The sequence below is a fragment of the Bradysia coprophila genome, unplaced genomic scaffold (assembly GCF_014529535.1).
Source record: "Bradysia coprophila strain Holo2 unplaced genomic scaffold, BU_Bcop_v1 contig_94, whole genome shotgun sequence".
NCBI lineage: Eukaryota > Metazoa > Arthropoda > Insecta > Diptera > Sciaridae > Bradysia > Bradysia coprophila.
In genome coordinates, this window is record NW_023504022.1 from 6890351 (window position 1) to 6904437 (window position 14087).

Consider the following 14087-nt stretch of genomic DNA (forward strand, 5'->3'; position numbering starts at 1 on the left):
ACGGGACGTGTCACATTAGTGACTTATAAGAGAAATGAAATTTCATTGCATTAGCGTTTAATTATTCATATGTTCTGCTGATGTAGGATGTACTGTTCTAAGTATCACTACGATGACAAAGTAATTTCATTACAAAAATTGTATTTCTTAGGATCTTGGAATGTGCTACTCTTCCGATTGTTGAACTTGTAGGAAGAAGAAGTCATTTCCGAAAGAGGAAAGAAAATCTTGGGACCTTGGCCTGGTCAGGACTCGTTTCTTTTCTGTACACTGAACAAATCATTTACTAAATCCCGGATAGGCAAGATCTAGCAAAACAAACATCTTTTTTCGAAATTGAAACCAACCGAAAATTTTCATTCAACCTTAACCGAAAATCACATCCAAATTCGATCTATAAACAAAAACGAAAATCGAGGGAAAAAAAATCCCCAAATAACTAATCAAATTTTCTTCAAATAGCTTTTTCGTCACATTATCCAAAACAAATTCAACGTTATTGCTTTTTCTGTATCCAACGTCGTCGCACATCATTGTATGTACTGTACACATCTATATCTAGATACAGACTTACTACCAGAAATTGAAATCACGTTGATAATTTATCAAATTGAAATTGATATTACGTAAAAGGCGAAATAATATCTAAGGAAAAAAAAGGGGAAACTTAACACTCTCCGACGAAGAAAAAAAAAATGAGAAAAAGAAAGAAACTGAAAATGAAAATAGGGAAGACTGAAAATTATGTTTTTTGTTCTTTTTTTTTCCTCTTTCTTATTTTACACCTGTGCCTCACGACTTTTTTTTTGCGCTCATCCCAGACACTTATGCATTCTATTGCGATAAATTTTATGTGTACAAAAAAAAAATCGCTTCAAAGTTCACAATTTTGTGTATCTAAATGCTGTAACGATTTTTAATACACATACTTCCCCATTCAGGTTTCGGATGTTTTTTTTTTTCATTTTATTTGTTCGTTCGTTATCGAATTTTTATATCGACTGTAAAAACACGTTGAATGTATAGTTATGTTATGTTGATGGTTAATGGTCAAAGAAGCGAATAAAAAAAGGTAAAAGAAGAATGGCCGACGCATGAGGCTGTTAAAAAAAATATTTTTTTTAGACACTCGGAAGCAAGATTGTTGGTTGGAGGGCTTCGGAAAACGTTCTTCTTTATTCTCTCCTTTTTTTATGCAATACATTTTTACTGATGGCTTTTTTTAGCGTACCATCCTGGAATTTAGTTGGCTCATTATATTTATTTCGGATAATGAGATTATGGAGCTTGGAAATGTGGACTCCCGACAGTTTTAACTCACTCGGAAATCTCACTATACTCTGCATCCGATCAGTAGATCGATTTTAATCATCAACCAATTAAAAATGGCAAACGCACTAAATCTGTGACGTCTTTTGTCATGTCAAAATCTTTTACTTCATTTGTTAAACCACTCATTTTACTCCTATATAAGACTAAATAAACCGAAGCGAATCGCTTATTTTTGTTGTTGCTGTCGATAACATATGATTATTCGTTTGTGAGAGCTGTGTCTCTAGTAACAGATTCTGCATGTTGAGGCTACGGCCTCTCTATTAAAAGGTTCTGCACGAATCAATAGAACACAGACATTTCGCAAAAAAATGCCCTGAACTTTGGATCGCTGATCTGTGAATTTCTGTGCTGATGGGCACTGTCGAATTGCATTTTTGACGTTATATGCAGAATTTGATTCATTTGTGCACACATTTGTGACCCTACCCTCGCATTCATTGTATTTAAATGCCGATGATATAAATAGCAATTTGTGTCGAGGATTTATCAAAACGTTGATTGGTATTAAATATTCAATTTATTTATTATTTTAATTAATTTCGAACAAAATATGTGTCCGCTAAATTATGAATATTATAGGACTAAAGAATTGGGTTGCGCTGTTCATTATTTCCTGATTCACAATTTTAAAAATAAAACCGGAAATTACCGAAATCGCTGAGCCAAAGCTAATACTTGGTTCAATTTCGCATTAAACAGTAAAAAAAAAAGTTTTTCATTTTCGAAAAGTGAAAATAGGCTCGCCGTACATTGCGGGAAAAAACTGCGATAAGATTTTGAACTAATAAAGATTTGAAAAGGACTACTTCCCAAAAACAGTCACATTTGACTTAATCAACTATTAAATTCAGATAAAAAAAAATCATTTCCACAGAGGTTACGTGACGATAAACTGAAATCCGAGTTTTTATTATGCTTTTAGCTTAGTTCGTTAGTTTTATCCATTCACAAAACTAAAAAAAAACTTTCAACGCACAACGCATGTTCATCCATTTTTTTCTCGGTAATTAACTGCTTAACCGTCCGTTACTTATAGTTAATTGGAATGTTGCGTATAGACCTCTATTAACAATATTTCTCATACTTTCCTTGAGAATTTTTATTTGTGAAATTATTTATTAATTCATCATAATTTCGTTGTTGACGTAGAAGTATTTTTGTTTGGATTTTGGGCTGGGTGTCACATATTTTCAAACAATGTTTTTTCTTCAATTTTCATCATACCGAAAGGTGTACAAATACGAATGATAATCTGGAATGTTTGAATGTTTGGCCTATAAATAATTTATTGATTATGGATGACGTTGACATTTTCTAGCCTGTACATAGCAAGAATATTGAGTAAATTCAACCACATACAAACGATGCTTCACGGTTATTACTATGAACTCGTTAAATCTATTACTTCTTTTGTTTACGCGATTCACTACATTTTATTAAATAGAATTAAAGCTTAAGCATACGAAAGGGAAAGCATGGAACCAATCTATTGCGGTTTATTACAGTTTGTTCACCTTTAGAAAACACAATTTCAGATTTATGAGCTTAAAAGTCGTCGATGTTCCCGCTTCTTGTGATTCCTAGTTTCGTATATTTTGGCGCTAAATTTGAATTCGCTAAGGTGTTTTCAAATTTTGCGCCAAAATATCCGAAACTGGAAACACTATTAATTGTCTGAGAACATCAATGACTTCTATATCTCAAATATGTTCAGAACTGAAACATACCTAACAGTCGCATTGTAGGTGAGGGATTATTCCTTACAATTATTTAGTAATTACGACATGACAGCAACGTAATGCCGTATTAAAATGGGAAAAACAAATGTTGAAATATGTTCAAGTAAGTCAAATGAGGTAGCCAAACGCATATATTATGACGTCACGAAAATTTCTTCCTTATTCCAATTTCCAATTTATATTGAATTGCCATAACTCAAATTTATCCTCCTTCCCAACATTTTTGTTCAAATTATGTTATAAATTGCATGCATAAGTTAATATCCCTATTGTGTTCGCCCAAAATTATTATCCGGATGCCATAAGTTGATATCCCTATTGTATTTGCTCGGAATATCTACCGAATTAATTATTTTTAATAAGCAGAGCAGGAGAGGCCGCAGTTGAAATGTTTAAAAATTAATTACCGATTTATTAGAGAAAAGATTTTTTTTCTTTGTATTGAATTCATCGTTTGCGTCGAAATCGGTTTTTTTTACTCGTCGTAAAGAAACGTGATATTTTAATTATTTACCCAAACGAATTTTGAAAACGAAAAAGAAATTTAATCAGATCATGTTCATGCAAAAATAATCACCGTTCACCGACGAAAACGTAATTGTTGTTATTGTTATTTCGGAAAGAGAATATTAAAAATGGAATGGGTGTACCTATACATACTATACATTAATTATGTAAGCCCCATTTTCTTACCATTAGTAAGTTTTAATCCAAATGCGCGTTTATATCCAATTCATAGCATAATAGAGAACTGAATTAATTGAAATTTACTTTTATGAAAATGAATATTATAAGCTTTTCGCGGTGCCAACAGTACACCTCGACTTCCACACTTTACATAAAATTCTCATAAGTTTCAATATATGATAAAGACAAAACGATATGAGTGCACGTACCCTCGATATTGGGAATTGGGACTATTTATTTGTTTTGTTTGGAAAGAACTGCAAGCACGATCTTAAAAAGAAAATTAACTTTTTACAGTTTACAGCGGATATCGATTGAACCGTTAAATCTGGTACTTCTTTAGTTTAATCGCGTAATGTTTCATACAAAATCTACTACTTCATTTGTTTCAATATGCGTTTCACTGTATAAGAAAACTCTAAGCCATACTTCAACGATTATGTTGGATGTCGTTGTCGATAACATATGACTATCCGATTGAGTCAATATTTGGTGAATATAGGAATATTAATGAATAGTTCCCCTTTGTACGTAACTAACTTTAGTCGTCGCTACAACACTTCGGCAATTGTTTGATGGTGTGCTTTCAGGTACATTGTGCGAAAAGCAGAATTTATGTTGATGCAGAAAAAAAAATGAAATCGCTGTTAGGTGGTTGGTTAACTCACCATTTCGTATTACATCGACGTAAAGTGTTAGAAAACGTAAAGTTTGTACAAATCTAGTACTTCATATAAGTCTTTTAACCGGTATTTTTTACAACATAACGTCTTCCTTAAAAAAACGGAACGAGAAGATTAATTATAAGGTAAACAAGCGCTACAATGCTCATTTTCTTATACAAAAGCAGCCGTTCCTAGATATGAATAATTTGTCCACTCCTTGTATGCTCAATTTTACTATGACTAACAGTCGCTTTTCTTAGTCATGGACGAGTTGAAATGGTTCCAAGTCTTTATTAGCATGCATTAAACTGTCGTCCAATTATCAGGTTATCTCCTGTACACACATTAGCCGGACATTTTCATTAATATTCATTTCCACTTGAACGAACGAGAATGGAGTTGCATAAAGTCTCAATCGAAGGAAATGGACGCAATATACGTTAGTGATTTACGTCCAATTTATTTATTCGAGCATATGTATCAGTTTCCTTTGTTTACATGACGATCTTTTCAAGTAAAATAATTAAACCGATGAAACATTTCAACCGAAAGAGAGATGCATTTAATTTTAAAAGTCTGAAACAACAATCATGAAAACTAATATACCGAATCGTTGTCATAATAAACGGTACATTAATAGATCGAGGCTCTTTATGATAATGTACGTATATAAGCCAATCAACCATTTAAGAAATAGCTGGGTACGACGAGCATTGATCATTTACTATACATTTATGCAATTCAGTGACGGAATGAAACGGTTTCTTGTCTCTTTGTAATTGTAATTTCAACACTAGAAAAAGCCGAAACTTTGAGTGATGTCTTATATTCATACTAAAGGGATATTTTGAAACGATAGAATATTTTATCCGCTATGTGTGGAGGCTCGTCGAAAAACCTAAACACCCCAAAGGACTAAAGTACAATGCAAATGTTAACAATAACAATAATCGTCAAAATTTGTCACGTAGAGACTAGTCACAGATCATCTGAGATGCATGTACGTGAATGTTAAGCGAATCATAAGAAAAATGTAACACATTTTTACATACAAAATACAATTACATTTTTCTTATGATTCGCTTAACATGTCCATGCATCAAGTTAAGACTAGTCTCCTCAAATTCTGAAAACTTTTTCCACTGCCTGATGAAATACAAATGTTAACGATGCTTGTTGTCGCTAACATTCACATTGTAACAGTGGTCAGTGTAATGTTAACAGTATAGCATAGAAACAGTTCGTTACGTCACAGAATTGAATAAAACGTTGTACGCTCACATATGATATGCTGGTATCGCACACGATGTCTTGTCAACATCGGCTTCGCCTCGACCGCTGGTGCAAAAATATTTCAGCATGCGAGTCTTGGTGCATAAGTAACTATTATGTAACGAATATAATAATTCAGAAAACGAAAAATTATTCCTAAACGGTCACTCGACGCACATAAATCAAGTCTCATTTCATTTAAAATAAATTATTTATTTATTTGGAGATTAGATGATTGCTTAAACTTCATAATATATAGGTACGTCGTACACGGTACGAGAGTTCAGATGTTTGTATTAGACCAAACCGCCGGCAATGTGAGAGAATTAATATCAGAAATTATTCGAATACCACTGTGTGCATACACACACGCTGTGTATTGTAAATGGAAAAACAATGCATACTGTCTGCACTCCTCCTTTGACTGGATTCGACTGGATATTATTGATATTACAAAGAATTTTAAATTGCTTCACTACTGGAAATTGGGAACGCAAGGATTCAGTATTCAGTCCCGTTTAACTCGAATCTATAATAAATAAATAAAATTGTTTTAGTAATGCAATTCGAACAACACACAGTACATACACAAAGAATGTAGGAAGGATGATGATGATGAAGCGAGATGATACAAAGAGACCATCGTGCTGTTTATGTCGAAGGGCACTGGCCTTTTATTTATTTATATATATTTTATCGAAGTTATATATATATTCGAATTTTCATTCGATTTGGTATAAGCAAGCATTACATTTCTTTTCTTATTACAATCTCGATATTAAATGAATGCTGAATGCTGTAATGTGTTCATGTTACGTATAGTTTACTTGTTACTGGTACGTACATATTATTATTTACTCTTTTTTTTTCGTTTGGTATATTATTTTTCCAATGTACATAAAATAGCTAAAGGAACAGTCAAGTACAAGAATGTAACCGAGAGAGAAATATGTGTGCTGTATATGTACATTGTACACAATCAACAAAAGTTTGCTGTGAAGATTTCTTTGTTGAAAATTGTATTTAAGATTTCTTCTTCTTCTCTATGTATTTTTTTTGCTCTCGATATAATAGTTTTATTTCCTGTGCTACTTGCTACTGGTTGTCGTCGTTTCATGAAGCACTTAAAATTCGATTAATCTTAAAATAGGAAAACAAAAAGATTTTTTCTTTACTTAATTGTAAAAAAAAAACACGGAAAAGAGAAACAATGTCTCAATTCAATTGGGTTCACGGAATGGCATTCTTCATGAAACTGAAGGAAATTGAAAAGAAAACAAAAATTTCTGGACTTTTGTGGCAACTTTAAGTTTCCAATAATTCGATTTCGATTTTATGTCATTTTTATCGACGTCGTACTATACACCCCCTTATCAAAGCAACATCCAATTGCTTTAAGAAATTGTGACAAAAATGGTAAAAAGAAGAAAAAAAAGTCTACCAAGGAAAAATGGAAAAGTTTCAGTCGTTATTAACCTTTCAAATTACGAGTTCAACTAACTAGACCATTTGTTTTCTTTTGAATATTTTCAACCGCTCCATACAAAATCTTTTACTTCATTAGTTTCAAGATTTGTTCAGCTAGAAATATCATCAATTTTGAAAATTAGGTTTGAAACAGAAAAATTTGAACTGTTCCATCCGGGGATCGATCCTGACCAAGGCACAGCTGTTCATTGGTTTCATTTTACCTTTTAGCAACCCTGGCGAAAATCAATCCTTTATTTTGTGGTACTTGTCGATAGCAAATGATATAACCATCTGAAAGAGGTGAATATCTATTCTATTCTGCTTAACTACTGGTAAAATGAAAAAAAATGAACCGAAAATAGTCCGCATGTAATGGATTATTTTCCCAGGAAGCGAATTGCTTTGTAATGGTCAACTTCCGCATGGTGCAAGTAGCAATAGTCTTTTACATAACGAGGGATAAAAGTATGGTTTTCGACGCACGTATAGCATGGAAAAATTTTTGTCTTTAATATTAGGTGATTCTTTGTACAATAGAAGTAATGGATCCACATCTAGTTGTAAAGAATTATGATTTTTTGACGAAAATACTTTTACTTCGAGAGGTGTTGATTTAGTCAATGAAGCATCGGATTCAACATAATCTTTCTTTCATTATACATTCATCAACATACTATTCAAATAAGTAACTACATGTGGTGGTACACCAGCTGGCGGATAAACAGCTGTTACACAAGAAATTCATTTAATGATTGTAGGTCAAATTAAAGTGAAATCATGAGTCATCGATCTTTGTCTGATTATGAGTTCAACGAAATATGACTGTCCGAAGAATTGTTTCAGTGTTGGAACGATTTTCAAAGTGGTACATGCGGGTAGTAGATCAGTTATAATCAGAGATATACATCAAATCAATCTAATTTTCAGAGAACACTTCAGACTGTAGTCAATTCTGCGAATGAAAATAATCCCATCAACCAACCAAAGGGTGATGCAAATTTGATTGCGAATCACTCAGCTATAACCAAAGCAGCACCACATACACCTTAATTACAAAATACGAATAGAGAATAGTTAAATTTGCAAACCGATACTTTTCGATTTTAGGCCTCCTCATGTGTTTACAACAAGGTGTATGCGGTTGCTAGAGAGCTGCTTTTCTATAATTCATACATTACACAAGTGTAGCACTAGGATGACGAAGATTTTTAATTATTATTAATTATCATGATATGATGTCCGCTGTTATTGTGTCAGAATTGCTTATTGAATTAAACGAGCGAAACAGCCTTATCTCCGTTCCAAAGAGTACAATCGATGACGCTATCGTATGCAACAAATTGTATCATTTCGTCTTATCTTTTTTTATCTTATCTTATCTTACAGACCGATAAATTTGGTAACGTTTAGTAGCTCCATTGAATTTCAGTCAGAGTAGGTAGTTTTCGAAATGTCTTGCTGAAAATAAGTTCGTCAAACATTTTCCCAAAATAAATATTATTTTTGGTCGAGTATGTCGTGTCGCGTCGTGCAAAAAAACTGCAATTAGTCCATACACAATGCGTTGGACGAAACGAAGACTCATCATTCTAACCGTCCTGGTGTGGGCCATCACATTCGGAATTATTGTGCCGCTTATGGCTCAGAAGTGGGTTTTCTCGCCATTCTTTTCTAACTCAAACGATTTTCATGTCAGAGCATCGAAATTTGTGGACAAATTGAATGCCGATCGGTACAAATTGACTGAACGATATCTGAAACGTATTGATAGTGAAACGAATAAAGATGTGCACACGAAACACCTGCCAACGGCAACAATGGTGACTGTGATAATAACGAAAAGAAGAAAACAGTGCAGGGGTAGAGAGTTTGACTGTGAGCCGCATTACTTGCAGCAAGTGGTTGCGGCGTTAGATGAAGAAATGAAGTTTGCATTGCGTGATAGCAAAGACAAGAGAGAACGTTTTGTACCAATTGTAATCTGTAACGTTGATAGAAAACCGAACGAGCAACTTGATTTTTCGCTTATCAGTGAACAATTTCCGACTATACTGCGTTATGGCAACGAGTCTCATGAAGGTGTATCGGGTATTGTCAACAGTCGTTCACAAGAATCGTTGGACTATGCGTTTTGCTTAGAGTCAATCCTAAAGTTGAGTTCACCGAAGTATTTAATGGTTCTGGAAGATGACGCTGTTGCATTCAACGGAATATTCGAAAAGATTTTTTATTTACTGGATAATCGCGTCGAGCACAAACCGTTACGTGGTTCAATGACGACTGATCCTAAACGTTGGGGATGGATAAAATTGTATTATCCGGAGATATGGGGCGGATTCGGATTTGAAGAAAGCAAAATCTTTGAATTATTTTGGATTGCTGTTTTTGGCGCAGGTGCCTTCGGATTGTTGTGTCTTGCGTTAGTAAAACCGAAACCTCATTTCCGTTTTATTTTATCATTTTCGATGGTCGGATCGTTGTTCTTGCTGGCATTAGTTCTTATTATGACTAGACAAACATTTCTAGAGATGCGACGACTACATTCGTTTTTCTATCACATTACGCCCGACCGGGGATGCTGTACGCAGACTGTACTGTATTCAACAAAATGGATAACCGAGATCGTTAAATATATACGATCGTCGGAATGTGAACGATGTCATTTGGGCGTTGATTTGGCGTTGAGTGATTTTGCTGAAATGAACTATCTGCCGTGCTTTCTCGTTGAGCCCAATTTAGTCAGACATATTGGTATGCATTCCACACTCACCTCGGATAAAGATCCACGAAGTTTTCTGTTTTATGATTTTTTGTACACAGAGATCTCGAATTTAATTGTTGGTCTGTGACGATGGGTGATTTAGGAATGTTAATGCTTCCAAATAAAAGAAAGAAAGAAATTGTTCGCTTAGCATTAGCCGTATTTATTCGTACTCGCTCCAGGACCTATTTTATCTAGAGCCCCTGCCTGCTGTGTTCACTCCGTGATAGCTTTACCACAGACTGGCCACGAGGTACCATGTTTGGTGATGAGTTGAAATTTCTTTTCAACTATGATTCGCTAGACTTAATCGTCAGCAAATTGTTCTTATCATTTCACTACTATTTGCGACCTCCGTAGAACAGAGTTGGATCGGTTATCCGAAAAACCGAAAATTTCGGTTCGGATTAAACCGAACCGAGAATTTCGGTTCGGATTGAACCGAACCGAGAATTTCGGTTCGGATTGAACCGAACCGAAAACTTTGGTTTTGTCGAAAAACAATATGAAATGAAGGCAGACTCGTCAAAATTGATTGATTTCATTATGAACTAACCAAAAAGAAGTAAATGGAGCAATTGCATGATACTTTTATTGAGAATTGAAAATCTCATAAGTTCTTGTCAAATTCGTTTTCTCACAAAAATCGCATGCAATTGCTCCATTTACTTCTTTTTGTTTAGTTCATAATGAAATCAATCAATTTTGACGAGTCTGCCTTCATTTCATATTGCTTTACGACAAAACCGAAGTATTCGGTTCGGTTCAAACCGAACCGAAAATTTCGGTTCGGTTCAATCCGAACCGAAATTCTCGGTTCGGTTCTATCCGAACCGAAATTTTCGGTTTTTCGGATAACCGATCCAACTCTGCCGTAGAAACATCTCCTCAATATAAATGACAATTAAAAGTGATCGTGGTCAGTACTGCGTGGTCAGGACTGCGTGGTCAGGACTGCGTGGTCAGGACTGCGTGGTCAGGACTGCGTTTTCAGTACTGCGTGGTCAGTACTGCGTGGTCAGCACAGCGGAGATCGGAGATTGTATGTGCGGCGTTGTGCATTTCGTGTGGTGTCGAAATCGGCGGAAAACCACAACATAATTTTAGAGCATTGTATCGAGTACCACTGTCGTCATGGCCTAACGAGAAATGGTATTTTTGAACGTCGAAAGACGTATTTTCTCTCAGATCGAAACCTGACCCAGACTATTGTAAATCGATAGTTGCTAATTCAGGTGGGAGGTTTGACAAAATGCTTGGCAGTCTTTTACATTGCTGTTGTGCGAGACTAGTTAGTTTCGTTATGCAGTTGGAAAACTGAAACTGACGAAATAATTTGGATTTCTGCGCTGTAATAAATCTCATGCATAAAATTTGCATAAATTAAAATTGGTAAAACTGTTTTCAGTTGAAACCAGCTCATTGTCACTGTAAATCGCGTGAAATCTACACTTCAATTTTAATGTAAACCAATACTTCCGAATCTCCATCTTACGAAAAGTAACAAGTTTATTACAAGATCACACACAACATCAACAAAAAATATAATCAACGAAAATAGCACAAGCCGAAGAACCTCCAAAAATGAATTTAATGTTTGGTTTCAAGTCGCTTGATTAACTTACACTTTTTTTTATGTTTCACTTAAACAGAAAGATTTGTTATTGTTCATAAAAACCTTGCATAAACTTCGAACCAAAATTTTTCAAAAACATTGAACAGTTTAGGTATCTCTCATATTATACATAAAAGCAATCATCACTCATCGTCAACAGAAATCGAATAAAAAGATTTTTTTTCTTCGGTGTTTGTTGTTGTAGTCTCGGTTGTAATATTAATTTCAATTGAAGTTTGAATATTGTGTGTGTACGCTTCGGACGAACTTTGTTAAGTTCACGCACAGCACAAGGCATAACACCTTCACAAAGAAATTTGATAGGCAACCATAGTGGATTGCATTACGTATATATATTATGTGCTTACGTTTACGTTTACATGGGAACGTAGCATGTGAATTTGATTTTTTTCGGTTAAAAAATTATATTCTTTCGGTCGGCCAGTGGTTTTGTAGACGTTGGAAATTTATTTTTCTTGTGGTCATGAACATGGAGAGATTGAAAATATCACTTAATGAGTAGATGAACTCGAGTGAGAGCTGTTCAATCATACGCTTGTGCTGAGACCTTGTTAACTAATTTTTAATGATAGAAGAGCGACACCTAACACCTGAATAATTTTATGGCAACATAAGTAACTTGTGATGCTGTGGATGCCCGCCCATCAACACACCATCATGACCGCAGTGTTTGCACTAAAACACCAACTGACTGAACTACACAGTTACCTTTTTGTAATGCCATTAATGCTCCGTTCCATCGTCTAACTAGCACAAGATTCTTATGACAAGAACCTAGAGATAGAGATCTTAAATTTTTCATCAGATTTTCTGTATTTATAGCATTCTTGAAGTAATTATAGGCCAGTTTCTAACAACTGATCATTCCTTGTTGGTTCCAAATTTTAACTTTTTCATTCATTTTCATGGATAGATTTCACTTATAATTTCTGAATTTGGAAGTCACTTTGAAGTGTCTTGTAACGAATGACAACATATTATCATAAAATCTATTACTTCTTTTTGTTTAAAAACTGATCATTGCGTAACAAACCAATTCAATTTTGTAAATAGAGTCGAATGTTTTACAGTGAACGACATCTCAAATGTCTCACTGTCAAATTTTTCTGAGAATTTTATTGTGTCATTGCAAATTCACAATGACATTCTCTGAAAAAAATGACAGTGAGACATTTGAGATGTCGTTCACTGTATAAATAATCTTTTACTTCTTTAGTTTTGCTGAATTTACTTTACGTTTTTGCTATATGCATAACATTTCTCTGAGCTGATCGCTTTTTCTTGTCGCCTTCGTGGACAACAGATGGAGATCAGTTGCTAACAGACTGTTAGCGTCATTTGATATAACGTTTTCTGAAAAAATACTCAATTGTGACCCTTTGGAAGTAAGTAGTTAGGTGCTAACAATACTCAAGAATTTTGAATAGCTCATCTTCTATAGATAGAAATCCTCAAGACTTACGAAAAAATTTCCAGTGTATTTTGTCGACAATCAAGATGAGAAAGTTTTCGGTTTAGAAAGATTGATTATCAGGGATTAATATTCAGAATTTCAATTATGGCAAATGTATTTATTCAATCACGTAAATGATAAGTAAATTAATGAATCACAAATTCTATATTTCATCCAACGCTTTTCAATTTCCATTCTTAAATTCTTCAAAATAATGTTTTTGGTCATGCATTTTCCTCTGCAGGATTTCCCAATATTTTGCAACCACCAGGTATTTCTAGAGACGACGGTAAAAGACCTGATGGTATGACAGTAGTTCCATGGAGTCATGGAAAATCACTTTTATGGGATGTAACAATTCGTGATACTTTGGCTCCTTCATACATCAGTGAATCCTCTAAGAAAGCAGGGTCTATTGCAGATAAAGCGGAGAGATTTAAGCATAATCATTATATACGTCTTAAAGAAAACTATTTATTTACTCCCCTTGCCTTTGAATCATTAGGTTGCATGGGTCCAGAAACAAAGAAATTTATTGACAAATTGGGATCATTAATGAAGAGAGCATCAGGGGAGCCACGTTCCAAAGATTATCTGCTGCAGAAAATTTCTATTGCTATACAAAGAGGCAATGCGGCATGTATTCTTGGAACTTTAGGAAGTAACAGAGCGGATGATTTTTATTTATTGTAATATTTGTTGATTGAAAAGATCGTTTTTTTACTGACTGCGCCGTATGCGAGCAGTCTTTTTTTTCGCTTTGAATAAATAAAAATATTTTCTTCGAAATTCTCAAAAATTCTGAAAAATTAATAGATTTCAGAATTCCCAAAAATTCTTACAATTTTCAAAAATTTCAAAAGATTGTTTAAAACAATTTACATTTTTAAGGAATTAAGAAAATGTTTCTAAAAAATTCCTTTCCATGCTACATGAGTCGAAAACCGTACTTTTCATGTTTCAAGCACTTCTTTCGACGCTCTCGGCACGTAAAATCCATTACGTAACTCGGGATAAAAATGAAAAGTCTCGTTTTTGTGTGTTTATTGACCTTGGCTTCTCCTCGGAT

The 14087-nt window shown here is 34.3% G+C and overlaps 2 protein-coding genes across 2 annotated transcripts in view; both read left to right on the forward strand.

Moving 5' to 3' along the window:
* The window catches only part of LOC119085176 (protein turtle), a 215078-nt gene that overhangs the window by 3022 nt on the left and 197969 nt on the right, over positions 1–14087 (forward strand). The gene's annotated exons all lie outside the window — the stretch shown is intronic.
* Positions 8728–10017, forward strand: LOC119085512 (post-GPI attachment to proteins factor 4-like). Its single transcript, XM_037195927.1, has one exon. The coding sequence runs from the start codon at positions 8728–8730 to the stop codon at positions 10015–10017; it is 1290 nt and encodes a 429-aa protein (XP_037051822.1).

What these genes read in the sequence shown, in the direction of transcription:
- LOC119085512 (XM_037195927.1), top strand. Translation starts at nt 8,728, where the DNA reads ATGCGTTGGACGAAACGAAGACTCATCATTCTAACCGTCCTGGTGTGG.